This window comes from Mixophyes fleayi, chromosome 3 (assembly GCF_038048845.1).
Source record: "Mixophyes fleayi isolate aMixFle1 chromosome 3, aMixFle1.hap1, whole genome shotgun sequence".
NCBI classification, from domain to species: Eukaryota; Metazoa; Chordata; class Amphibia; order Anura; family Limnodynastidae; genus Mixophyes; species Mixophyes fleayi.
The window spans coordinates 161,111,764-161,138,857 of record NC_134404.1 but is presented as its reverse complement, the minus strand read 5'-3'; the positions used below and the strand labels follow the sequence as shown (position 1 = coordinate 161,138,857).

The 27,094-nt window shown below is 40.0% G+C and overlaps 1 protein-coding gene across 1 annotated transcript in view; it reads left to right on the top strand.

Moving 5' to 3' along the window:
• The window catches only part of PHIP (PHIP subunit of CUL4-Ring ligase complex), a 165,373-nt gene that overhangs the window by 28,472 nt on the left and 109,807 nt on the right, over positions 1-27,094 (top strand). The window contains exons 8-11 of the mRNA XM_075202675.1: positions 7,275-7,496; positions 13,847-13,947; positions 24,307-24,377; positions 24,967-25,067. Of these exons, the coding sequence (XP_075058776.1) occupies positions 7,275-7,496; positions 13,847-13,947; positions 24,307-24,377; positions 24,967-25,067 (495 nt within the window). The remainder of the gene's footprint in view (positions 1-7,274; positions 7,497-13,846; positions 13,948-24,306; positions 24,378-24,966; positions 25,068-27,094) is intronic.

Here is a 27,094-nt window from a genome sequence, read left to right as displayed (position 1 = left end):
CCCTAGCATTTTGAGTGCTAATTTTACAATTAGTCTACAATTTTTTCTTTTTTAAATAACTAACTTTAATGTTACAGGCCCAAAGTATTATTTTTGAAAAATTCAATTTCATCTCTCCAGTCACTTGTTAGCTTTTGTACTCTCTTGTTTTGCACTTTGCTGGAAATGCAGTCTCCCATAAGTTGGATGAATTTAAGGGAACACAAGACTCATGGGGGTAAAGTGTGGTATTACAAAAAGGGCGATTATAAATGTAAAATAATTTGTAAAGGGCAATTCCATTTTTTTTTCTTTATTGTAATTGGACAATACTTTTTTTTTTTGCTAACTTTTCCAGTAATGTGTTTTGAGGGGGGCAACACTTTTATTCATGATGGGGCCACCATTTATAGTACTCACGATCTGGTGACATGGAGGATATACGGAGCGAGACTGGTGAGATAACAAATCAACCATACCTCAAATGTAAGTGGTGTAGAAAAAAAATGTTTAGTTCTTAACATTGTAAGAAAAAAAAGTATAGAAAATACCTTCATTTGTTACAGATACATATCGCCACCCATACTGCGTACACTCCCTTCTTGGAGACGTAGCTGCTGATGTGGTTGGTGTGCCCCCATTGCTACTGAGAGATGTAGAGAACATAGGGAGCCATGACATCGAATTATGGTGCAATTGTGCCACTGCCCCAACTGTTGGACTATATTTCTCTCTAACAGCTCCTATTAAGCAATTTAATACCCCCAGTCATTGCTGCTAAACTGCTATCCATTCGCTCCATGGCATTAGCTATTCTCAACCACAGCATAGGACATTTTTTCTATATTGACATTTGTTGGGGGTGGAATGACTTCTGCAGCCTCCTTATGTCCCTTTCCTCAGGTGGAGCAGGTTGTGCTGAATCCATGTTGGCCAAATACAGGGTTATTATTGTGTCCTAATCCTCTGACTGTGTGGTGGGATTTCTTCAGTATTTAGCGGCTGGCTTTTATTATGTAGCTTGCTGCCATGATGGTAAATCATGGTCACTTATGTTTTGAGTTGGTACACTCACCAGATGCCTCTTCAACTGAAGGTGACCCCCATTGAGTTGCTGTGGGTCCTCTGTAGACTGAGACAAACACACTATTATTACAGGAATATTGGTATTAATGTATACTCTGTGAAGTAAAAACATAGCAAACACATGTTCTATTCCTGTGCTTAAAATTTGTCAGCTTGTTAGCATTTATTTGGACACATTTGTTATGCTTATTTCATAAAACAAAACAAATATATTATCAGCAGCTATTTCTATAGAGCCACTAATTCCGTAGCTCTGTACAGAGAACTCACTAACACACACACACACACACTCACGGTCAATTTGATAGCAGCCAATTAACCTACTAGTGTGTTTTTGAAGTGTGGGAGGAAACCCACGCAAACACGGGGAGAACATACAAACTTCACACAGATAAGGCCATCATCTGGAATGGAACTCATGACTCCAGTGCTGTAAAGCAGAAGTGCTAACTGCTAAGCCAACGTACTGACCCAATATACAGTACATACATTTATAAACATAAATATACTGACCAGCCTGATGCTGTGATGGAGGCCTGTCGCTGTCATGCACATTTATCCCCTGAATGGCTCTAGTGGCAGGTAGCTCCTCACTCCTCCTCATAAGTAGTGTACCAGGAGAGGGCCATCTCATGTGACCCTTTTTAAGTCTGCTTTTTTTAGCGGCCTAAAGTTCACTTTAATTGGTTAACTACCTTAACAGCCTCAGAAAAGCCACCTCACAATTGGAGTTTCCGTCTAATAGTTGTGTTTGCTTCCTTGCTGCCTAATATGTGCTTAAAGCAGCGTGACTTGCCAGCACATGGGTCTCCCCATGGTGAACTACTCACCTTATCCCCTGCATCCTCTCCTCCCTCCTGCCCCAAACAGGAGGGTGGAGACAGCAAATATTAATAACACAACAATGAGGAACAAGACAGCCTAAAATGACAAGACTACTCAGAAATCACTATAGAAGTACCTGACCAATTCCAAACCACCACAAATATCCTCTCCTATTAACTGTCCCCTCACAGCCCTATGAAAGATAAAAAAAAAAATACCAAGTTTTCTCTTTCCTACCAGGAGATACGTCACTTCTGTATAGGCTCATGCCTATACTTGTATTAGTAGGTTTTTCATGTTTTTATTTTACCTTCCTTTAGAGGTGCAGTGCAGGGATCGAACTCCAGACCCAGAGGAGTGAATAGACTGAATAGGAGTGAATAGAATAAGTCTACAGCTCTGTTCACTCTGGCTCCCAGCACATGTAAGCAGCAGCCTGGTCTCTGTTACCTGGCACCTCTACCGGCAGCCTGTCCATCACCTAGATTAACGAGCAACAGGGGGACATAAGGTAAATCTGCCTTCGAGTCAGCAGTTATTTTCAGGCACCATATTGCAAGAACGCACGTTATAAGTTGCTAGCTGAAGTCCAAGAGCGACAAGCCCCAGCACAAGGGGCGGCAGTCATGGAAGAATCGGCCTGGGCTAAGTCACTGACAACAACTATGGCAGAGCTCACCTGGGCGATGATGCTGGATTTTGCCACACAGAACTCGCAGTATTTGGTATATAAGTACTAATTTGCTACAAAATCAAAAAATTTTAAAAAAATAAATCACAGAAAACCACCAATAATACAATAAACTTAGATAAACTAAATGAAAATAAAGATTATTTTAGTTATATATCTTAATTATATACTTTCATCATTGACTAGTGGATGCAGGCACATCTTCACAATCCCAATTAGTGCATGAAGAAGAACACCTGCTCACAGCCTCACAAAGAGCCAAGAGAATTATTACTAATGCATCTCGGGGCCACAGTCGGGATCATGACCATCCCTCAGAGAAGAAGAGCGAGCTAGACTTTAATCTGCATGAGGATGACTAACTCAGTTCAGCAGATTCTCCCCCCCCCCTGCCCAGAATGTAGATAACCTTATTCTGGGATATCAGACACTCCTTAGGTTTTGCTGAACCCGAGCCCACGGCCCCTTCAAGCTACTCCGACCAAAGTGCATGTAGCTGCTTTTCCACCATCTCCTCAGATTATAGAGATGGTATCTGACGCGTGGCAGAGGCCAAATAAGCAGTTTATGATGCCTGGGTAGGAGCGGGTGCGATCAGGCCCTCCGTTCAGCTTACATTGCGGCAGGCAGTATGTTTAGACCCACTATGGCGGTTGCATGGGCTAACAAGGCTCTAGAGCTTTGGACTGGACTAATGGTTAAGGGCATTCAAGTTGACTCCCCGCGCGCAGAAATTCTTTCCTTAGCCGAGCATGTCCTTGATGCCGCTGATTTTGTAGTCCAGGCAGCCATGGATGCGGTGTCTTGTCTGTCAATACCAGATTCTCTGCCCTCATTGCAGCTCGTCGTACCTTATGGATACGCTCTTGGACAGTGGATACTGATTCAAAGCGAGCTCTAGAGGGTTTACCTTTTTATGGGGTCACTCTTTTCGGTTCAGAGCTAGAGAAGGTCATACAGATGGCCACAGGAGGAAAGCGCAGCGCTGTGACCATGGGATCCAGTAGACCACAACAGACGTTTTCAGTCCTTTAACCGAGGGACCAGTGTTCTGCTCCCAAGGGAGGTTATAGCAGAGGCAGGGGTGCTATTAGACGAGGGGCCTCTAGACTAGTTAATAAGCCTGCAGCGTGGCAGTCCTCCCCACAGGAATCTGTGATGGGGGCACGCCTTCTTAATTTTCAGCGCCAGTGGCGTGCATCCACCACAGACGTTTGGACACGAGAATTGTGTCCCGGGGCTATGTCATAGAACTAGTTCAGTTCCCCCCCACGAAGATTCTTCACCACAGCTACCCCCCTTTGTCCCCTCAGGCGCAAGGCACTTCAGGAAGCAATCCAGAATTTGCTAACAGCTGGTGTCATTGTTCCCGGTCCAACACAGGAAAGAGGTCAGGGGTTTTACTTTTACTCCAGTCTCTTCCTAGTACCAAAACAGTACGGGTCATTGCGTTCAATTTTAAGCCTGCAGTCTCTGAACAAGCAGGTAAGGACTCAAAAGTTCAGAATGGAGTCACTTCGAACTGTCATCACCGGAATGGAGCAGGGAGAGTTTCTAGCTTCCATTGACTTCAAGGATGTCTACCTGCCCGTCCCTATATGGAGGGGACACCATTGCTGCCTCTGCTTTGCAGTAGGAAAACACCATTTTCAGTTCAGGGCCCTACCTTTTGGCCTAGCGACCGCTCCACAAGTGTTCACCAAGAATATGGCGGGACTCCTGCGGCAGAAGGGAGTCACAATAGTTCCCTATCTAGACGATCTCCTTCTGAAAGCACTGTCTGCGTCGCTCTTAATTCGTCACATACAGATCACTATGCAGTTCCTGGAAGCTCATGGGTAGATTCTCAATTTACCCAAATCGTCTTATTCCGACTCAGCGCATGCGCTTCCTAGGTCTCACGTTCGACACAGTGACCCAGAGAGTCTATTTACCGGAAAACAAGGTCCTCACTCCCTTGCACAGAACCAGGTCCTTACTTGTGTCGAAATTAGCAGCACTCTGCTGCATCTCTCCATTCCTGATTTTCCACGAGGATAGTGCGGATCTTTGCAGTAAACCTTCTTTTGTTCTTAAATTTGTTTCCAGGTTCAATTTAAATCGAGATTGTGGTCCCGGCTTTCTGTCCTCTGCCTTCCTCTCCTCCCTCTTCCTTAGGGGGCGATCTAATGTCGCTGGATGTTGTTTGTGCTCTTCGGTGTTATGTAGACCGCACAGCCTCGGTCCGTAGAACCAAAGATCTTTTGGTTCTTTACGATGCTCAGAAGCGGGGTTGGCCAGCTTCAAAACAGTCGCTTTCTCGCTGGATCACTTTCACGATTAGACTGGCTTACGCTTAGGCATCTCTGCCTGTTACGGTAGTATTAAAGGTTCATTCTACCAAAGCCGTTGGCGCCTCTGTGTCATGGGCCTTCAGCGGAGCAGCTATGTAGAGTGGCTACGTGGTAATCTGTCCATACATTCTCTAAATTCTACAGGTTGCAGGGCTTTGCATCCTCATGCAAGCTTCGGGCGCAAGGTATTGCATGCAGCCGTTCCAGAGCATTCCCTCCCTTAGAGGCAGCTTTGGTATGTCCCCAATATCTCGAAGTGTCCCCCAATGGTAAGAAAGAGAAAAGAAGATTTTTACTCACTGTAAAATCTCTATTGGGGGACACTGCGCATTCTCCCTTGCTCTGTAAATAGTTCTGTTGTGTGAATTTTTATGTTTATGCTCTTTGCTTTATGGGACTCCCTGTTCCTTAAACGCTTGGTTAGTCAAAACTGAGGTATCCACAGGAGAGAAGGGACAGGGGAGGAGAGTGAAGATCAAAGAAGTTGATAAGTGCCTAGACTCCTACACCTACTACTATACTACCAATGTCTCGCCGTGTCCCCTAACGGAGTAAGAGAAATTTATTTTACAGTGAGTAAAAATCTTTTTCATATAGGCTCAGAGCTCACTATTTTGAGGGCCATCAGAAAACTATACAATAAAATGGCATGTTTAACATACACAAAAGTTTGAGAGGAAATATGACCGTTTGATGTGAACCGCATCCAGTTTTTCAGTGCCAGAACTGCCGCACATCATATGCGGTTTGAAAACCACATGTGACGTGTGTTGGCTGTCAAACTGCACACAAAGCTGCACTTTAGTACATTTCCCTGATGTGATATGTTGTTCCTTTTTCAATTTGCAGATTTGTATATATGTTTATATACTACCATCATTACGTTTAGCTAAATGATGAAAGTATATAATTAAGGTATATAACTAAAATAATCTTTATTTTCATTTAGTTTATCTAAGTTTATTGTATTATTGGTGGTTTTCTCTGATTTATTTATTTTTTTTTAAATTTTTGATTTTGTAGCAAATTAGTATGTATATACCAAATACTGCGAGTTCTGTGTGGCAAAATCCAGCTATTTTTCATTGGATTTCTTTGGCTGATATCTTTTTATAGCAGCAAACTGAATTAAATACTTAGCCTGCTGCATATTTGGGCAAGCCAATGTCTCCTCCACACACAAAAGGTGGAGTGATCACCCAGGATTAAGGATGATCTACATCCCCCCATTCTTCAGAAGCACTAGACCTCCCCCCAATCATTGAGTTGTGTTAAATAGGACAGTTGGAAAGAATTTCTCAGTTTTGTGTTTGTCGCGTATATTTCGGCAGCACTATGTGGTTTGTGGTATGATGGGAGCTTTCTGTGCACCTTTTAAAATACCCCAATCCCCAAAGGTAAAATCATTCAATAACCTTGTGATATATGCCCTTGACTACTGCTGCTTTAAGTCACTGATTTGTTGCCACAAAAAAAAGCAACAAAACACAGGCAATATGTTACACTATTGTATTGTCACTGTGGTTAAAAAAAACAAACAAACAAAACTGTTGTAAGACTGTGAAAAATGAGTGTTTTTGTAAAGACATTACACCCTTTTTGTACCAGAGTGCATAATCACTAGTAGGCAAACTGTTTGACAATATCAGCTACTCTTACCAGTGTTTCAGAGAAGCATTTTTTGTTTACAATTATGTCATTAAGACTGTGGTGTTTGGTGTTTAACGTAGCAAAACAGTGTCTAACGTAGGCTACCGTTTGTGTGCTTTGGCCTCCTAGATTCATGACCAGGTTCTCCTTTACAATTTAAGTCTATATGGATGGTTCAAATATTTGTATTTTCACGAGTCATGCAACACATCGTTATTGTCCCTGTCCTTAATAAATAACCAATAATTTGCTGACCTTAGTTATCTGGATGAAACCCAATTGTTTTGTTACCTGTTATCTTTTACTTTTATGAATTTATACATTATGCTTTATGCGATTGAGAAGATTGCAAAAATTATCTTAAATGGGTGGTGTGCCTTTCTCGTGGTGGTTGTATTTTGACCGATGAAAACCACGTTAAGTGTCCCCTGAACAGCGATGTGTTGAAATAAAAATGGTGAGGTTGAGTTTTGCCACAAGTATTAAAAAGTATTAAAAAATAATTATAAAATGCAAGAACATTTAACTGAATAAGCGATGAATCTAAATATATTTTATTAAAAAAAATTCTTGTTCTTACTATAAACTATTTTTACCCTTGTGTTGTCATTTTGGATCTTGATGACTAATTTCTTCACTCCTATGATGTATTGTAATCTGAGAACTTTTAATTACTTTGTGTGACTAACCAGCATGTTGTGAAATTATAGGGCTCTGATGACTGTCTTGTAAAAATATGGGCAACAGATGATGGTCGTCTGCTTGCAACATTAAGAGGCCATGGTGCGGAAATCTCTGACATGGCTGTGAACTATGAAAATACAATGATTGCTGCTGGAAGCTGTGACAAAATGATCAGAATCTGGTGCCTAAGGACATGTGCACCACTAGCCATTCTACAGGGCCACAGTGCATCAATAACTTCACTACAGGTAATGTCTTATCTCCAGAGATGGAAAGAACAGGAGTGCTATAAGGCATTATGTGGCTTTTATTTAAATTAATTGTAATCATACATTGGCCATAGTGTGAGCTGCATATTTAGTAATCTTTAAATTACACTATGAAGATTTTTAGCAACTTGTAGATTGTTGCATATTTGAAGCACCAACAATAATTGTGATTGTAGTTCATACCAGTTTACCAGGTTATAACGAAAGGTGATGCCTGTATAAATTATTCCAAGATTTCTTAATCCGGATGTTGTTCCTGGCTGTCTCACTGGGTTGCACGACTGATTGTGTCACATTCTAGCCAGCCTAACCCCCTTTTGCATGATTCATGTTATATATATAATATCCATTTTGTACAAATTCAAATTTAACAAATGCATGGAGGCAAAAACAGCAAACACTATTGACAGAAAGTTATGATGTGGGCTGTGCCTCTGAAGTATCAGATACTTGGAGGCATTCCATTTAATGCAGACTCATGGATTACAACAATTTTTAAACACAGAAACCTGGTAAAGATCCTGTTTCAAACTCGAGTCTAGGTGCCTTGTCATCATGGTGTTTACTTATGTTACAGCTACTGAAAAGTATATAGCAAAATGGACAGGGAAACGTTCTGAAAATGATCAGTATGCCGCTCTAGTTTTAAATGTGCTTAATAAAAATCCATTAAGTAAAAATAAAATAAAAAATAGCATGCTAAGCAAACGCCAGCATTTCCTGTCCTAACGGAAGCAGGGTGGAATTTAGACAAAGACTTATATTTTAATCCGTCAAACAGTTTATAGAAATAACATTGCCCAGAGCATATTAAAATTTCAGAAGTTTTTTTTTTTTCCTTTTGACCCAAAAGATTTAAAAATGTGCTGCATATTTGCAGCTAAATTTGCATTTAGTTTGCATTTCACCCTATCCCCCTGCTCGCACATGCTGTGGGGGAAATGCTTTAACTGTGAATAGTATGTAAATGTAATATACAGTATAAAATAGAAACACGGGACACTTCCATGTTGTAAAAAGTTCTCAATGTTTACTGTTAAAACTTAAAAATGGATATGGACAAAATCTTATAACAAAATACGTTGGACCGTGGCTTGGAGCAAATTTCAGATTTTGATGTTTAATGACCGTGGATCCAGACAGTAGGAGAACAGCTAGATCATGCAGTTTCTGCTGTGATATGCATATTTTTATGTCATTTCTGGCATATGTCCATTTCTAAGTTTAAATAGTAAACATTTAAATCGTCCTACACCGTTTTTTTTCTATCCTTTTAGTCTAGTCAGGGTTTTATTGTTCTGCTGGGCTTACCCACAGTTTCACTGTACCAGGAGGAACACTATTACACTTCTGAAATCCCCGGTGGCTGTATCTTAAGGAATATGAGCCGTGAAGAGGTGAATGGACCAGCCTCAGTGTAGGAGGCTGCACTCTTTGGAGGGCATGGACAGGATTATTTCTGACCTTATACCTATATCAATAAACAGGAATTCTGTTTGCCTGGGAAAGTGTCCATGCTGTACTTCTGAGGTAAAGAAAAGAGCAAGCAGGACACCATTAAGCAGAGTGTTCACTCTTTCAGTGCTGGCAAGGGAGAGATTAAGCAGTGCATTAAACAGCAGAATAAAGGAAAAACAGTCCCAAGCAAGGAAAGTGGGGAAAGCACTGGACATATTTTTACTTGCACTGGTTTTCTTCTGTGAGGTAATCTCCATTGATACATATATTATTTACATATTGTCATAGGACAAGAAAAGGACTACTACAGACAAACCAGCCAAGAAACAAAGTACTAAATTGCCTTGTGTGATAAAGCATTTCCAGAAGGATATACTGAAAAATGTAATAATTGTATTGTGAGCGAACAGCCGCATCCTCACATGGCAGAACTTTAAATTGGATGATGATGGCACTAGCAGACTCATTTTGTAGCTAAGGAAAACGTAATGCAAATAAGATCCAAGAGGGCATGACCAGTAATTTGTGAAGAGACTGCTTCTGAATCAGGAGACATTGAAGTAGTCTAGTCTGAGGTGTCAGTGGCTGTGTTTTAAAGAATATAAACTTGATTCAGATTTGGTAGATTTCAATAAATTATCTAATTAGAAAGTGATGGAAATTTTGGGCGTGAGAGGTGACCAGAATATCTAGAAAAACAACCATTCCTCCAGAAAATACCATTATGTTTAAAGATGATGGAATGGATAGGACAATAGAGCTGGGTGCCAGAAGAATGCATATGGTTGTAGGAGCAGCACATTGAGAGCTTTTAAGAGATTTTGGATATGACCTGGAAAAGTGCATTAAAGATTGTTTCAAGAGAAGATAGTGCGAGGTGATACGGACACAATTAGTTTTTTTTTTTTTTTTTTTTGCAAGGTGCATGACCTTGGCAATAGCAGTGAGAAGAGAACATTATGGCTGCCCTCAAGGGTGGTGGATACATGGTCTAATAATGTTGGTGGGGGTGGGATAAACCTGGCTACCCCAAGACAGATCTGTCAGGAGGCAGTACAGTGAAAGGCCATTGAGAGGAGGTTTGCCAGAATTTAAAGGGGTGAGACTTTACAGACCAGGAAAGAATCGTTGGAAAAAATACCAGCCTGTACCTCTAAGCAGAAATTTTGATGGCATAGAAGAAAGTTTTGAGGGTCTTTCAATCATTTTTCACAATGACATTAGGGACACAGACCACTTGGGGAACACACAAAGTAGTAGATACATTTTATCAGCACCAGGACATATACTACAAGACTCGAGGATGATGGAGTTAATAAGAAGTGGAAAAACAATGGCAAGGGATGATAGCGATGCAGAAAAGTTTAGCTACTCAGCTATAGCAATGGGTCGTATGCAAGGTACCAAGACTACAAGAGCAATTTCTACTCACAAATGTTCATAATGGAAAACCCCGTGCATGATACTTATGCATTCTAGTCAAATCAAGCTACTTAAGGTGTTAAAAAGGTTCTTGTCATGCATTTGGGCCAAAGCCCAGGCCTCAACCACACCCCACTGTCACCCCCAGCAACCACCAACCACTCCCAACTGTCAGTTCTCCTTCAAGAAATATATATATATATATATATATATATATATTTTAAATCTTTATAAACACTTTTTAACAATTAACAAATTAAAAACATCTTGGTATACCAAATTTCAGCCCTTTCTGAATTTTTTTTTCCACACACACTAAGAATTTAGTAGGTCAGTGTATAACTCCGCCCAGCAGGTGGCGCTGCAGCTTTGTTTTATATTTTCCACACACACACACACAGACAGATTTAACACACGCCACTAGACATTTATATTATAGATGCACGCTATCAACCAGCATATACGCAAAGGTACTGTAAATGGAGTTGCTGCTTTTAATCCTAGGAGCCATGGAAGTGGGATTTTATCCAGTGCCAGTAGCTCTGATGAATGCATACATGCATGTGCCAATAAACAAACAAGGGCACACCAACATTTTTAATGATTTGCAATTTTCTGAAACATTTTAGGTTCAAATACAGATTCTTTACACATTTATAAAAATAAAATCTAGTAGTCCTAGCAAAATTGAGAGAATATTCATATTGCATTACTTATATCCACATTTATGGGTCTTGCAGGAAGAGGATTAGAGGTTTTGAAAGAACACAGCTGGTGAATGAACAAACAGAAGTTAAGAACTCCCAACACAGAACAAAAAAAATTATTGGTCATGAAAGTAGGAAAATCTTTCCTTGTAGAAGAAAGGAAACAAAAACTAGACGAGAAGTATTACAATTAAGAAAAAGGCTGTGGGCAGCAGCAGAGAGTTGTTGGGAGAGTATTGGGATTGATGGCAACAATAGAAATTGTAGCATGGGTCAGACTTCACATGAAGTATCTACTAGTGTGTGTTGTTTTTTTTCGTTTTTATCAAAATGAAAACAAATGGATCCAAATCAGTTTATAAGACTGACAAGGGTAGTCATGCAAGACTTGCAGTGGTGGTCTGCAAAAACCAACTTGGTGGAAGATATTTTTTTTACAATAGACACAGGTGTAGTCATTGCAGCGGATGCCAGCCAGTACTGATTTCTCTCAAGGTACAAATTCAGCACTTGGAGCGTTGTTGGACAGAAAACTATCAACAACAAGTAGTACATAGGAAGGTTCATTCAGGCAGCAAAGAAAGTGAGCTGTCTTCAGGCAACTGCTAGTACCTTGGTATCTGAACCTTGTACTAGAAGTCTAAACAGAAACTCCTTGTAAACCCTTTAGGGAAATACCTTTGGAACTTGTCACATGGAAGGTGTCAAAAAGAGTGACAGTTACAAGCTTTGTGGGCATTTTTGAACATATTTGATGGTAATATAGATGGGAACGGCATATTTCGAATACTAAGGTTATCTGTTTCATTTAAATATGCCCAAGGCCAAAAGGGAACAAAGCAAAAATTTCACAATCTTGATCTTGTGAGAGCTCTAAAAATCTACCTACATTTTTTGCCTCAGTTCCTTCAACCTATGTAATTCTTTGTACTGGCAGAAGGAAAAAGAAAGCTACAATCAGCTACAAATGCATCCATTGCAAGATGGATCTGATAATGTATACATATAGCTTACTGAGCCAGAGGGCAGTAGGACCCATTCTACAAAAGCAATGTCTACACTCTTGGGGAAAAAAATATGCATAAATTGAGGAACAAAGAAGCAGGATGGTCATAATACATACATTTTCAAAGCCTTATTGTATAAACATAAAGGCTTTGGCAAACGCAAGTTCAGAAAAGTCCTCAGCATAGTGACTTTTTGGAAAAAGAAGAAAAGGAATTGAGTTAAAAGTTCTTGAGGTGATCCACCGTAAATGAAACTGCTTGGGTATAACCCATTGATATGTGCTGACATGGATGAGGAAATTGAGGACTATGTACCTGATCATTGTGCTTTCTTGACTCCTCCATGACAGCACAATGTCCATCCCAACGGTTTTTTATATTAATGTTATGTTGCGATGTGTTTACAGCTTTGAAAAAACAATAAGACACAAGAAGAGGGTAAGGGGCATCCTTATATACTTAACGGGCATCTTCTTTTCCTGTCCTAACTCCGGAGAAGGATGGTTTAACCCATTGATGTGTGCTATGGAGGAGTAAAGAAAACCCATTTATTAGGCCGTTAATCCTCAGTAGGGCAATCTTGGAGAAGCTGCAGACTTCGCAATGAGTCTTCATGATATAAAAGTCCAAATGAGATCTGTTGGAAATTTAGAAAACCAGTTTATGAATTCTTAATTTTGTTTGGGTGCTTTATAAATTGTTACTTGCTCTGTTTTATTTTGTATTCTGCATATATTCTATTTAACTTAAATATACATATCTAGTATATTTAATGGTGATCCAGGGGGCTGGGGGTATTAGTCTGCCCTGTCTTTGGTCTTGGAACTGGCGAGTCGCAATGCAGTGAGGGCTGTCCCACTTGCACTAACAGGGTTCTAATGAATCTCTTGGGCTTCCTATGGACAGTGTGGTCTGACCACCTACTGCCTCCTGGTACTTGACTCTGAGGGGCATATTCAATTAGGTTTCGGGTCCGCAGTAACCAGCGTTACCGTGGAACCTGCGCAGTATTGACGATAATACGGTACCGCAATAATGCAGATTTTCCTACGAAGCCCTATAGGGGTGCGCACGAAAATCCACGTTATTGCGGTACTGTGGATTAACTTTACGGCCCGTTCTGGCACGTTCCCGCCGACCGAAAAACTAATTGAATATGCCCCTAAATATCCTGGAAAAAAGTTTGGATTTGAGGTGGTGCTAAATCCCCTATCTCGGGGATAAAGCCTTGAATGTCTTGAGTGGTAGATCTGAAGATTACATCTCCTAGACTTAGGTGTGCCTGTGTTGAGGGAAGGCTGGCTGCACGTGGACACTGCACAAGGAGGGAGAGGGGGGGGGGGGGGGTAAGGGGGTTGACAAACTGGAGGCAACACGTTGGCACTCGCAGTGAGTGGGTATGGTCATGCAGCACCAGTGAGAGGACGCTTTGCTCCACCTGTCTTTACTCTGTAGTTGACAGAGGTGTCCGAGAAAACACTTTCCATCACAGTAATTTACCTTTGCCTTGGATCACAGTTGTCAGCCTATTACTGTTTTTTTAAATGACGTGTCATTTGTTATTGCATGGTTTCTCAATAAATGTTTTAACGAATACCGTACTTATGTTTGTAAATGAATAAAAATATAACCTTACCATATGTTAACTTTACAGTTTTCTTATGGCTCCCTTAAGGGAGTGCTCTAAGATCACTGAAACATTTCTTGTTTTTCATTACTTTTTGTAACCTTACAGTTTTCTCCATTTTGCAATGGATCTAAGAGATACCTCTCTTCTACTGGAGCAGATGGAACAATTTGTTTCTGGCTTTGGGATGCAGGGACTCTGAAAATAAAGTAAGTTGTGGTATTTTCATACGCATTTTTAAATACTTCATGTCTGTTTTCTCTACAGTTAATAGGTGTCCAGCTCTTCCACTCCGTGATGACTGTCATTATATGCGTAACTGGTAACTCCGACAGAAATGTCAAACGTGCTTTTCAAATAATTAAGCAACTGTTTCTCAGATGATCATTGATATTGTCTATTTTGTGAGGCTTTACTCATATAATCTTCAATGTAGCAACATGTCAAGCATTTCCTTTTCCAATGACAGTTATTAAATCTCCTGATTTTAAACATGCATGCACAGACAATTTAGTCAATTGGTTATTGGTGTGATAGAACAAGCAATGTTTACCAAGTTTTGGTATTAAATTGGTCTTTTCCTGACTGCATATGCACCAATAAGTAATTGTGTAGATAAAAACAGCTTGTGGAGAGTATCCGAGTATTTTATCTAGCCATGGAGTTGGTCTGTTTTTAAGGATTTGTTTACATGAGCACGGGCATTGAAGTGTAGTTTAATTTCATGTAAATGTGTATAAAAATAAAGGTATACCTTACACTAAGTGAGACCGTCTATATTTGTCTGTTAAGGAAATCTTCCTCTGCCAGCGCCTTGATCAAATAACTTAACAAACTGTCAATATATCGCCTCTATTTTGTGAGGAAACCGCTCCTGACTATCTTTACCTGTCACAAACCACATTCTGTGCACTAGTGACTTGGAAGTTTACTGTAAGGGGTGGGGGGACACAGGATTCTAGCATTTTAATCCTGTGCTCTCCTATCTCTTGGGTTACACATTTAACTGGTCCCTTCCCCAAAACAGGTACACACTTCCACACCTCTACTCAACTGCCACCATCTATGTTTAAAGTCCGTAGAACGCCTGTGACTTAACTATTATCACTAACAAAGCGCAGAGTGTGTGCAATTGGGTAATTAACACTGTCTGCACTAGTATATATTTATTCAATAAGTGCAATGCTTACAGGTTATAAAAATAATAATTAGTAAAAGATGAAATGACATAAGCAAAGCAGGTTAAAAAACAGGAGAAAGTTTCAGACATACGAGTTGTACAAACTGTGCTAAGGGAAATTGGCTTGAAAGATGGACAGCTTATCGATGTTGATTGATTTCCCAGAAGTTTGACAATATCTTTTAAAAATACTTTTTCCACCTTTCCCTTCCTACATGGGTGGTCTGCAGGGTAGGTATGTGACACAGTTATACAAGCACACTTTACATATTTCCTGTTTGATCCCCAATGCTAATACGCAACATATCTTTTCTGGGTAGTGTCATACAGACCCAATGTTATCATGAATGAATCTAATACAAATTTACAAATCTACAGACATACATACATACATACATAGGTAATAAGCTGAGCACCAGATCCCAGTTAAGAAACCGAATCCTGAGGATTAAACTTTGGCTATTACACCCAAAACTGAAATCTCATTAGTTATCCTTTTAATTATTGAGTCTAGGCATTCCTGCCTGTAAATTTTTGTAAAAAGCCTTTTCCAGGGTTGAATGATCTGTATCTTAAAAACTTATTGTGTGTTTGTCATTGTTATTTTTATGGTTGATGAGGTGAATCTACAATCATCTTTTTATTTTTAGTTAGATTATAACCTGTGAGCTATCTAACTTATCGATCATAATTCTTACTTTGCTAAAGGTTATAAGTAAATAAATGCTGTGTTAAATTGTATAATAAAATCTTAATATCTAATATATAGTTGCCATATCTGTAAACAAATTTGTTGTGCAAAATAGTGTTTGGCCAAATTTTATGATACAATATTAATATCTAATACATGGTTTCCCAAATCCAGTCCTGATTAAGCCCTAATGGTGCAAGTTTTCCAGGTGACAAGGGGCATACTTATACCACGTGTGGGTCTGTTACAATGTGTCAGTAAGCAATAAGTACACTGTACACCTGTGCTCCATGTTGATGATATCGCAGATTTGTAAGGCGCCCTAATGATCGGCAGCACCACACTGTAGGGAAAACTTGACATAAAACAGGGACATGCAAGGTAGGCAAAATAAATGCAGACATAAAAAAAAAAGAGCATGGAGGACCCTGCACATTAGAGCTTACGTTCTAAGTGGAAGAGGGCACAGCTGAAACAAGAGGAGCGAGTGTGGTTTGGAATTGACACTTGTGAAGGTGTATTAATGTTTTTAGTATAATTGGGTATAAGCTAACCGCTTAAAAAAGAGATTATCAGAAAAGTCTAAAGTCAGTGTCTAAAGAGTTTGGCTGAGTGAATGCCTGATCGGGCATGGTTAGAGAATTCCATAAGCTCAGGAAAAGTGTTGTAGACAGGAGTGAGAGGTGGTTACCAAAGATGAGGTGCAAGTCTGAGTTAGACCTAATAGGGCGGGATTGAGAGAATTTTGAAGAGATGGTGGTGTTGATGGCATTGTAGGTTAAGGTGAGTAATTTGAATTGGATTCTGGAGAACACATGAAGCTAGGAATTTGCAAAGTGGTGCAGCAGATGTGGAGTGGTGAGAGCGGAAGATCAGTCTTTCAGCAGAATTTGGGATGGATTTAAGTGTGGATACATGGGTGTTGTGAATGCCAGATAGCAGGATGTTTCAGTAGTCAAGACGGAAGATAATGAGAGAATGGATAAGTTTTGGTAGCGTTGGGTAGGAAAAGGGCGTTTTCTTTCACGGTTTCTGAGGTAACAGGACTGGAAGAGTGTGAGGATTAAAGCAGAGGACGGAGTCAAGTGTTGACACCAAGGCAGCAGGTTGGCAGTAAATATGTAGTGTTATTGACTGTGCGGGAGAGTTGAGGGGAGATGGTGACTCTGGGAGGAAGGAAGATGATCAGTTCTGTTTTGGACATGCTGAGCTTTAGGTAGTGTTGGGACATTCATGTGGAGATAGCAGAAAGATAGTTCATTACTGTGGTGAAACGAGGTCCAGCCTCTCCCTTGTTTCTCACACAATGTGGATTATAGCATGTACCTTTTTATAGCCCTTGTCTTTGTTCCCCAGCTCAACAGAATACCACTGCAGTGTCTAATTATATATGGATAAGGGGACATTGTAGCTCATTGTAAACATGTATATTGTTTGTTGTATCTTGTTGATATTGCATAGAAGCTGTTAGTGATTGTCCTTAAAGTGGAGCCAGGTGGGTTATGGGTAAGGATCAAATTGCAAAGGTGAGGAGGAAGGCCAATGAGTATCCACTGTTCTCAACATGACTAGTTCAGACATTTTGTGGAAATACAGCTCATCTCCACTCTGCCTCCAACCCCCTGATACAGCACCCACCAATGGTTGAGGATGGACCCAGGGAGGGTAAAACACTGTGGAAATTAGACCTTAGATATTAGGGGCCACTCCACGGTGGGAGGGGACATTCATTCTGAGGATTGATTCATGGAAGGTGCAGTGTAGCTGGTTTTGAGTTTTTGTTCTCTACCAATGGACTACAGCTGCAGTTGAGAAGAACTCCATGGGCCTTTAAGTCAGGACATTCGGGTGACTGTAACTCCTTAAGCTAATGGGGTAAGGAACAAATGGTGTGGTAAACTTGCCTGGCATTTATTTACTATGTACATAATATTCTAGAGTTGTTTTTATTACAATAAATGTACTGTTGTACTTTTCTAACTGCATTTGCATGAATGACTAGTAAGAATCTTAGTAGGTACTGGGTAGGTTTCCCTGGCTTAGGAAGGCACCTGTGGGTGGCCAGCCAGAGTGAAGTGGGAAGAATTGGACCAGAAAACCTGGTATCTTCACAATTACACAAGATAGTATAGAAAGGGAGAGGTTGGAGGAAGAGAGGTTTGGGTGTCATTAGTGTAGATGGTACTGGAGGCCGAATGAGCAAATTGGTTCCCAAAGAGAATGTGTACAGTGGAAAAAATGTAGAGGGTTAAGAACAGAGCCTTGTGGGGTCCCAACAGATAGTGGGAGTGAAGAAGAGGATGTGCCTGAAGAAGAAACACTAAAGGAGTGATTTGATAGATAGGAAGTGAACCTGGAAAGAACTGTATGACGATAGCCATTGGAGTGACTTGTGTGTATGGTAAATGGGTGATCAACAGTGTCAAAAGCAGTGAGGTCCAGAACAATGGAGAAATGACGCTTAGACTTTCCAGTAAGTAGATCAGTGATCACTTTTTGTGAGAGTGTCCGTGGAATGTTGGGGATGAAAGCTTAATTGCCTCACTGTCTTTCCTCTCACTCTCTGCAGTCAGTTGTACACCATTCGTCAAGTAGTTTGGAGGCAAAGGGGGGGGGAGGGAAATAGGGTTGTAGTTGGAGAGAGTTTGATCGAAATATAGTGTAGGGTACAGGATGTAGGATGAGATGAGTGCAGAGACTTCGTCTTCAGTTGCTGTAGAAAATGAATGTGATTGGGAAAGTGTAGGTGGAGTGTGTAGAATTTTACATGAGGAAACATCTTGTCGATTTTGAGAAAATTATGGATTGTGAGGGAGGATGAGGAGTGAGTGCAGGTGGGCAGAGAATTGAGTTGACTATTGCAAAGAGGCGATGTGGATTAGAAGACTGGGTTAGGATTCTCCCTAGAAAATTTTGCCAGCTGGGTGGCATTAACAAGTGGCCAGGTAGGTGCATTTGTAAAACTTTGCAATAATTTTGAAAAATGTTGGTAGTTTTTGCCCACACCTGCCAGGACTGATCCGACTGGTGGTCAGTGGTCTAACACACACTGCTGTCTGTAGTGCTCACACAGTGCCTGTTCTAATTATTCTATTGTAGTAGGACTCTGTTGGGTTCTACGAGCCGGGTGGTAAGTAAAAACAGCCAGGTGGAGCACCTGGGAAATAAGAGCTGGGGAGAACACTATGTGTGGTTATTAGATTTGGCAGTTTAAAGGGTAATACTGTAAGATAAATGGATGAATTTATAGTGGAGAAATTTGGGATAGAAAGATTTCCTCCAGTGGCGCTCTGCAGTGCGGAAGTCCTTTTACAGGTAGCTGGTCTGTTTTGGATATTGGAAATTAGTCCTGTAAGGGCTGCCTGAGAACTGATGGCTACATTGTAACTACCTGTAGTACCTGTAGTTTCCACTGCAGAATTTTAAACAGATTTAGTTTAATAACAGTGCCGCGGCTGCTGTATAGGACAGTGCCGCTATAATGGCTGCTTAGTTAGCGCAGGGGGGGGGGGGTTTCTGGAGACTCAGAAACCCCCCCTGCGTGCGCCACTGCAGTAAGGCTGGGTACACACTACAGAATTTACCGACCAGTCTGTTATCTTGTATCAATTTTCCTAACGATCAGCATGCGGACACATTGTACATATTTTAGAAGATTTACCTCCTAATATCATTCTTTTTGCTATATTAAGCAATGAGCAAGTAGGAGAAAAATATTTGGATATAATAAAGCTAATATTTTTAAATGTCATAAAAGTAATCTTTTAAGCATGCACTTCTCTGTTTTTCCATTGCACCTGTTTCTGAACTTCCTCTACATTATTCTGTGGGAAATTTTTGTAAATTTTTTTTCAAGAGGAATGAAAATGTTTCTTTTTTTTTCTTTTTTTTTTATTTAAATCAAATAGTTTTATTGAGATTTTTTAAATAACCGCACAAGAAAATAAAAATAAAAACGTGACATAGTTCCAAAACATGTTGCATTCCACAGTGTTTAGCAGTGGCATAATAACAATTCAAATATCGCATTGTACATCTTCATTAAAAACAACAAAAAAAATCAAAAAATATGGTATCATCATCATTTATTTATATAGGCGCCACTAATTTCGCAGCGCTGTACAGAGAACTCATTCACATCAGTCCCAATACCTTGTCTCGCACCCCCCCCCACACACACACCCCACCCCCCCCAGACCAGAGAGGACATGAATTTATTAATTTGAGAGAAGAGCCACCTTTGAAAATAAACTGGAGAATGGTACACTGGGTACAAGAATTTTGGTTGCAGAACCATTTTAATAAACTTGATCCTGCCCGTCACCATTAGGGACAGCCTTGTCCATGTAGAGATCCTGGCCCAAAGATAACTGGTCACAGGATTGATATTTAGTACTATATAGTCAGTAGGTGAATTTGTGATCCATATTCTTAAATATTTGAATTTTTCGCGTTCACTGCAATGGTTGGGGAGGACCCAGCAGCACTATCCGGGACCCTTCCACCAATGGGGAAAATGCTAGACTTGGACCAGTTTATCCTCGGGCCAGAAAATCCGCCAAATCATCTACCAGGTGTAGCAGTGTGGCTAGGGATGCCTCTGAGTCCTTCAGGAAAAGGAGTATATCGTCGGCATAAAGCGTGACCTTGTCTACCCCGTCCACAGACTTAAAAATGTGCACGGATCAATCCCGCCGGTGGCTCTATGGCAATGGCAAAGAGGGCCTGGGAGAGGGGGCATCCCTGCTTCGTTCCCCTGCCCTGCAAAAATGGGGAAGGAGGTATGATCATTTATGCTAATTCTGTTAGCAGTGGCCGAATACAATAACCTCACCCATGATGAAAACCTAGGTCCAATACCGAATTTACACATGACTGCCCACAAATATTCCCATTTCACACAGTCAAATGCCTTTGTTGCGTCTAGGGGGACAACCACTGCCCCATCTCCGTGACCACTAGGCACTAGGCATCTGTAATTGGGTATTACAGATGCCTAGTGGTCATGGAGATGGGGCAGTGGTTGTCCCCCTAGACGCAACAAAGGCATTTGACTGTGTGAAATGGGAATATTTGTGGGCAGTCATGTATAAATTCGGTATTGGACCTAGGTTTTCATCCTGGGTGAGGTTATTGTATTCGACCACTGGCTTTCTTCTACCACAGAGCACTTTGAGAGAACAATACTAGGCATAAAAAAATGAATGAAATGTGTGCAGTGCACACATACTGTACTTTGCAAATAATGTTACTATGTTAGCATCCTAGCTTCAATGAAATCAGTGGTCTGGGCAGAGGTTACTGTCAGTCACTTGCAAAAATAACACACAGCTGACTATTGGAGAACAGCAAGTGATTACCTCTGACTGCAGATGGTATACTGTGTAATAAAATAAATCATTATAAACAGGTAGCATGCCCCTCCCTGAATAGCTAACTGGCCTCGGAACTAGGTGGCCCAGACCCATGAGCATTGGGTTCCCCTGCTATAGTGACAACTAAGTCAAAGCTGGTGCCTCTGTGGGGAGTGTTATGGGCTTTACGGCTTGATTGTGAGTTACTGTGGTCAGTTAATTGCTTTTAAATGCAAAATATAAACAAAATTGCCAACATTTTCTGCAGCACTATAGAATCTCTGGCGATTTCTAAATGATGAAATTGTACTTGATGGAAATGGAGACATTTGTAGCATCATACAAAAAGTCTTTGCTGTATTGTTGTAGGTAAAGTGTTCATCCGATTCATGACTAATATTTGTTTTTCTTTGGGGGGGAATTCAGTTGGCCGTGTTACTGTAAAAAGTAATGCGGCCTGCGCACTATTACTGTTATTACTGTAGTAGTGCGCTTAAATACTGTTATTACGTCAGTTTCAACACCAGCTTTTTGCTCGAGCAGAAAGCCGAGTTAAATTTACCGTAATAACAGTAATAGTTATCGCAGCGCTACTTCGGGGGAATTGAATTCCTCCCCCTTGAATTTTATTCTAGATTTCTGTTCTGCTTTTCTACTCTTCCTATAAGTTGGCCATAATAATTTATGAACTCTACCAACCAATGATTGGTTGTACATATAAATTAAGGTCTTAATCACTTGGTGCACAAATACAGCTTTGGAACCACTGTGCTCCTTCATTTGTGCAAATATGCCTATTTTAAGTTAGGGCACATAGGGTTGATTGAATTTATTCATATACTCTTTGATGAGAATTCTCATACACAATCCACGGTGTAATAAAAAGAAAGCGGCAGTGTCCCCCTTATTCCTCAAATATTACGAACGATCTGCAGCGAAATGATCAAAGACAGGAGTTCTCAAGATTCCCATTCAACACAGGCCAATCAAGAACTGGCAAGCATGAGAAAACACTTAAGATTGGCTGGCAGTGAAGGAAAAGTTGATTTCAACTTTGACCATTTAGCCGGGGTTATTTGTAGTGAGCCGGTAAGTTTTTGTTTTTTTATGCGGATCCGCCCCCTTTTTTTCTTTCCCAATTAGACTGTAGTGAATTAAGGCAGAAGAATTTTTTTTTACTTTCAAAAGGAATTTGTTAAATTTGTGTTTTACTGTTAGGTTTTCTAAATAGTTGGAGCATTTCCTGTAATGTTCTGTGAGGGTAAAGATCTAAAGAGGCTATAAAATCCTATTAAAAGTCCGTATTAAAGTAAAAAAAAAAATATGCAAAATGATAATGATTCAAGCACTAGTCCCACATAGATTTTTCTTTTTACTTTTTAAATAGAATATTTAGAACCTTTTCTAAAATATGCTCTGATCACTTAGCTATCCCTTTTCAAAACATTCTCTCCTTTTCAAAAATCTGTTTGGCAAACAAAAATGGCTGTCAGTCTGCAGCACAGGCTCACAGCTCTCAGCATGACATGTGGTGATGAGGGCGGGGGTGACGCAGTGTAGACGAGCCCAGCAGGCATTCCATAAACTCTCTGGTCACTACAACATGTGCCAGGTGACTGGTTGCCATTATAGTCTAGAGTCATAAGTCAATAATAGCAGCCTGCAAAAAACAAGGGAAAATGGTAAAGCCCAACTTCTTCTTAAAGCCCGCACAGTGATTTATTGTAAAGAAAAACACACCTGATTTTTTTATTTTATTGTGTGGAATTGCTGTTTTAAGAAAGCATTTTGCTTTCTGGTGATGGTAGTTTTCTGTTGCACAATAATGCTTGACTGATCTTCCTGTTGGTCTAGGAACTGTTGTTTAAAAATTAAGACCTCTGGCTATGAGACCACCAATGCAGGGCACATTGGTTGACCATGAGAAGATTGAGGAGGCATGGAGGGACAAATTCATTGATTGTATGACATGATTGTAATCTAATTTTCCAGAAAATGTTTTTCTTTGTTTTTGTACATTTATACAAATATCTTATTTTATAAGCACTGTGCTTGTGTAGGCAGTCTTTCATTATTCTAGCAACTGTCCATTTAATACCGTTAGCAAAGCCCCACCAGAAAAGTTGAATTGAGCAAGCCCACACTAGTATTCGTTTATGTTGAAGAATTGGAACCAGAGAGAGGTGGGGGGGAAGTGTTTTTTGTCTTTTGTAGAAAGTCATTTGAAAGTTCACTTTTAACCCAATTAACCTAATTATGGGACTAATGACTAAGACAAGAGTATGCTTGTTGGCTGTTAAGCTTCATTGTAATTCTTCTATTCTGCTCCTTGCAATATATTATTGATCTAGACTGGCAGAACTGACAAACATAGGTTTCATTTATGAGATAACTGAAGACTTTGAAAAGATTGTGGATTTTATTCTACACCTTTTAATGACCGGTTTGTTATGTGCAAGTAGATTGAATTATTACCTGATATTTGCTGCATCCCACAATTTAATACTGCATTATAAATTCTAATTGCATGATCTGTCGCCAGACACAATATGGAAATGTAGTTTGAAAAGTGCATACACCGTATAATAATATTTTTCTGTATCAAGTAAAATTAAAGCCTTTCTATTTACTTAACATGCTTTGTACAGGGAGAGTAATATTTTGCGTTTAACATATTCCCGTGACGATCGTGCAGTCCTGTCCTGTTGTCTTTGGGAGAAATTACCATAAATTTATACAGGAGATCACTGCATTGATACAGGCATTGCTAGGTCACAGCACTGCTTGGTTGTATAATGACAAATATTGTGGGACATGCCCTGCATGTGTTTTACCTTTTCCAATCTCCTCTTGTATGAAAGTACACTTTGATCTGGCAGTTCTGCACTTGCTAGACCATTACTGCATAGTTAAATACCACCATTGTCCACCTGGATTTTCCAACCGCCCTAATCAAATGTCTGGAATGTTGTTCCTTTTGGGGCCCTATTGCCAGTTAGAACTAAAATTGTCTCATTCGAGTGTCAAAATCACATATATGCGCATCTTGAGGATATACAATGTGAAACCTTGATTGTTAAAAGTATGTCTCCATTTAGGCTAAAATTGAATTTCATACGTGGTGCATCTTATATTAATACAAACTTGGTGAGCCGTGATATTTAGAATTTTAGTAATTAGTCCTACCATAAGAATTATATGTGCTGAAAATTGTGCTGACCTTCAGGAAAAGCTGTTAAAATAAAAATTCCAGTGACTCAACTTGATGAATACAGTACTTGGTAACATGCAAGTTGGATATGTTAAATACATTTTTTTTTTATTATGCTTATTACTTGTGCAGCCCTCGGCCCACAAAATACACAGAGCGACCTCGACCTGGTGTTCAGATGATTTGTTCCTCATTTAGCTCTGGTAAGTACCTTTTTGAATTTCCCCAAATGTGTTCATGCTTGTATGTCATAGGATTTATTGTCATGTCTATTTAGTAATTATATTCTGACTTGAAAGTTTTTTTTTTTTTTTAGGATATACATGCTTTATTTTACTTGTATTTCCTTAAACTGAGTATAATGCATTGTAAAAAATAATTTAATTATTTTGTTATGGTTTACTTTATGTAATGTTGTAGGTATTGTCAGTAATTATCTAAATTAGCCTTTAATAAAAAAAAAAAAAAAATCAAGGATTCCAATGTCTCGGCTTTTTTGTTTGTTTTTGTAAAACCTTTTCCTATATGCTGTATTCCTTATGATTAGACAATTATCGGAACAAGAAGTTATCATTTTGACAGTTTTTTTTTTTAACAGATATCGCATGTTAAGTGACCCTTTTTCTATCATGAACCAAACATTAGAAATGTGTACTCTCCATACTACAATATGACTTAAAAGTACTTTAAATCTCATTGGTGAAAATGTCTATATTTAGAACCTTTGTTACTAATTAATTTTTTTAAATTTACCTTGTTTGCACTTTCATTTTTATTGTATTTTACTCTTAGGAGGGATGTTTCTTGCTACAGGGAGCACTGACCACATCATTAGGGTTTATTACTTTGGCTCTGGTCAGCCTGAAAAGATTTCTGAGCTTGAGTTTCATACAGTAAGTATTTGCAGGTTAGAACTCAACTTGCTTCGTAAAATGTTTATAAAAGTTATTTTAAACAAAGGACTGTTCCTTCTCAGAGAGGGCAGTCAGGGTGGTTTTGAGAAAGATTAGCATGACCGTTGACAGAGATACAACTATATGCAGGACAGCTAGGCCCTGTTTGCGTAATTTCTGTTCCGCTGTCCCAGGCTACACCCCAAAATGTTGATGTTGATGCCCTTCAAGTGTTGTCTGAAGTTTTGTCATCCCTGGATATCTAGGATGTGTACCTTCATGTCCTCATATGGGAGGGCTATAACTGCTTCCTCAAGTTTGCTTTCCAGATAACTCACTCCTGGAATCTGACTTTTGGCAGCTATGCAGGTCTTCAACATGGTCAAAGCCTCTATGGTAGCTCCCCTGTGTTGTCAGGGGGGGTTATGTTTTCTTTGTTTCTGGAAGATATTTTGGTAAAGTAGCTATGGAGCTTAACTGTCCACAATTTCCAGCTTACTGTCCATCATAAACAAGCCCAAATTGTCACTGTCCCTTTCAAACTTCATGGTGTACTTGGTGTCTCCGTTTCAACGCAATCCTTCCTCACTTAGGAAAAAGTTTGTCCCCTACAGGAGCTAATATCCACACTTCTGACTAACACTGCTCTACCATCTGATACTATATGAGGTTTGTGAGTACTATGGTCTCAACCTTGGAAGCCGTGCCTTTTGCACTATACGACATGTGCTCCATTCAAAATGCACAGTGTTGAACAAGTCTCTTGGACATCTCATGTGATGGATGGATATCTCTCATATGATGGTAGGGAATTCTTTCTCAATTCCTTTGTGGCAGTTAGTCCCAATAAACACCAGTCTCCTGAGATCGTGAGTGGTTTTTCTTCACCACTGCATGCAGGGTATGTCCAATTTAACAATCTGTGTACTGGACCTTAGAGCCATTTACTTGTCACTGATCACCTGAATGTTGCTCCTTAATGATTCAGTCAGGTTCCAGATGGACAATCTCACAGAAGTGGGTTATTTGATCCATCGGGGGCACTCACAAACACCAGACTATGAGGAAAACATCCTGTAGTGAGCAGAACACTTTGTTCCAACCATATCAGCGACCTACATTTCAAGGATGGACAGCTAGGAGGTAAACTTCATGACTCTGTAATGGTGGTTTTGAAAATACTACTTGCACTGGCTTAAGGAATTTGCCATACAATATTTTTCCTGTTCATTGTCTACTTTTTCTCCAGAGGGGCCTGGAAAATGGCCTAGCTGTGAGTTCACTCAAGGTACAAGTTTATACTTTAATAAATTTAAGTGCCAGTTTGCACTGCTTCCACATCGAAGTGTTTTTACAAGGAGCAGGTCATGTTATGCTGCTTTTCAGTTCTTCTTTTATCTCTGACCCAAACTTATATCTGAAGGTCCAGCAGGGTGGTCTTTTTTAGCCCCTTTGTTCGGTTCCTTATCTCCTAGTTTTTTTGTAGCCTATGCAGGAATCTGAGCTGGCAGCTCTTTCCAATGGTCTTATTTTACCACTTAAAAATAAAAATGTGGCCTACATACAGTTCCCTCATTCCCACCTAATGATTTGGTGTTTCAGAGACAAGACAGCGACACTTTCCAAGACGGGCAACACTTCACTCCTTCAATGTCTGTGACTCTATCTGTCCCTCAGATGTTCTTTGTCTAGTATAAGTTTTCCTGTTCGAGGAAAGAAGTCCGTTCCTTTTTTTTTTTTTTTTTTAAGTGTCCAGCAGTCTAGGGCTAAACCTCACAGCCTATGCACCCTTAGAGTTACGTTTTTAACGATAACTGCAAAATACCTTTTACTCTGTCACCCTTTTGGGACACCGGGAACATTGGGGTATAGAGTTAGGGACAGGGCGAACTGGACCTTTAAACTGCTGTTTATCTAAGCCCTGGCTCCTCCCCCTCTATACCCCACTTTCTGTCAGCCTCAGTTTGGTTTAAGTGCCCGGCGAACGGGCTGTGTCTGGGCTACTTAGCAGCTCACTTCTGTAAATA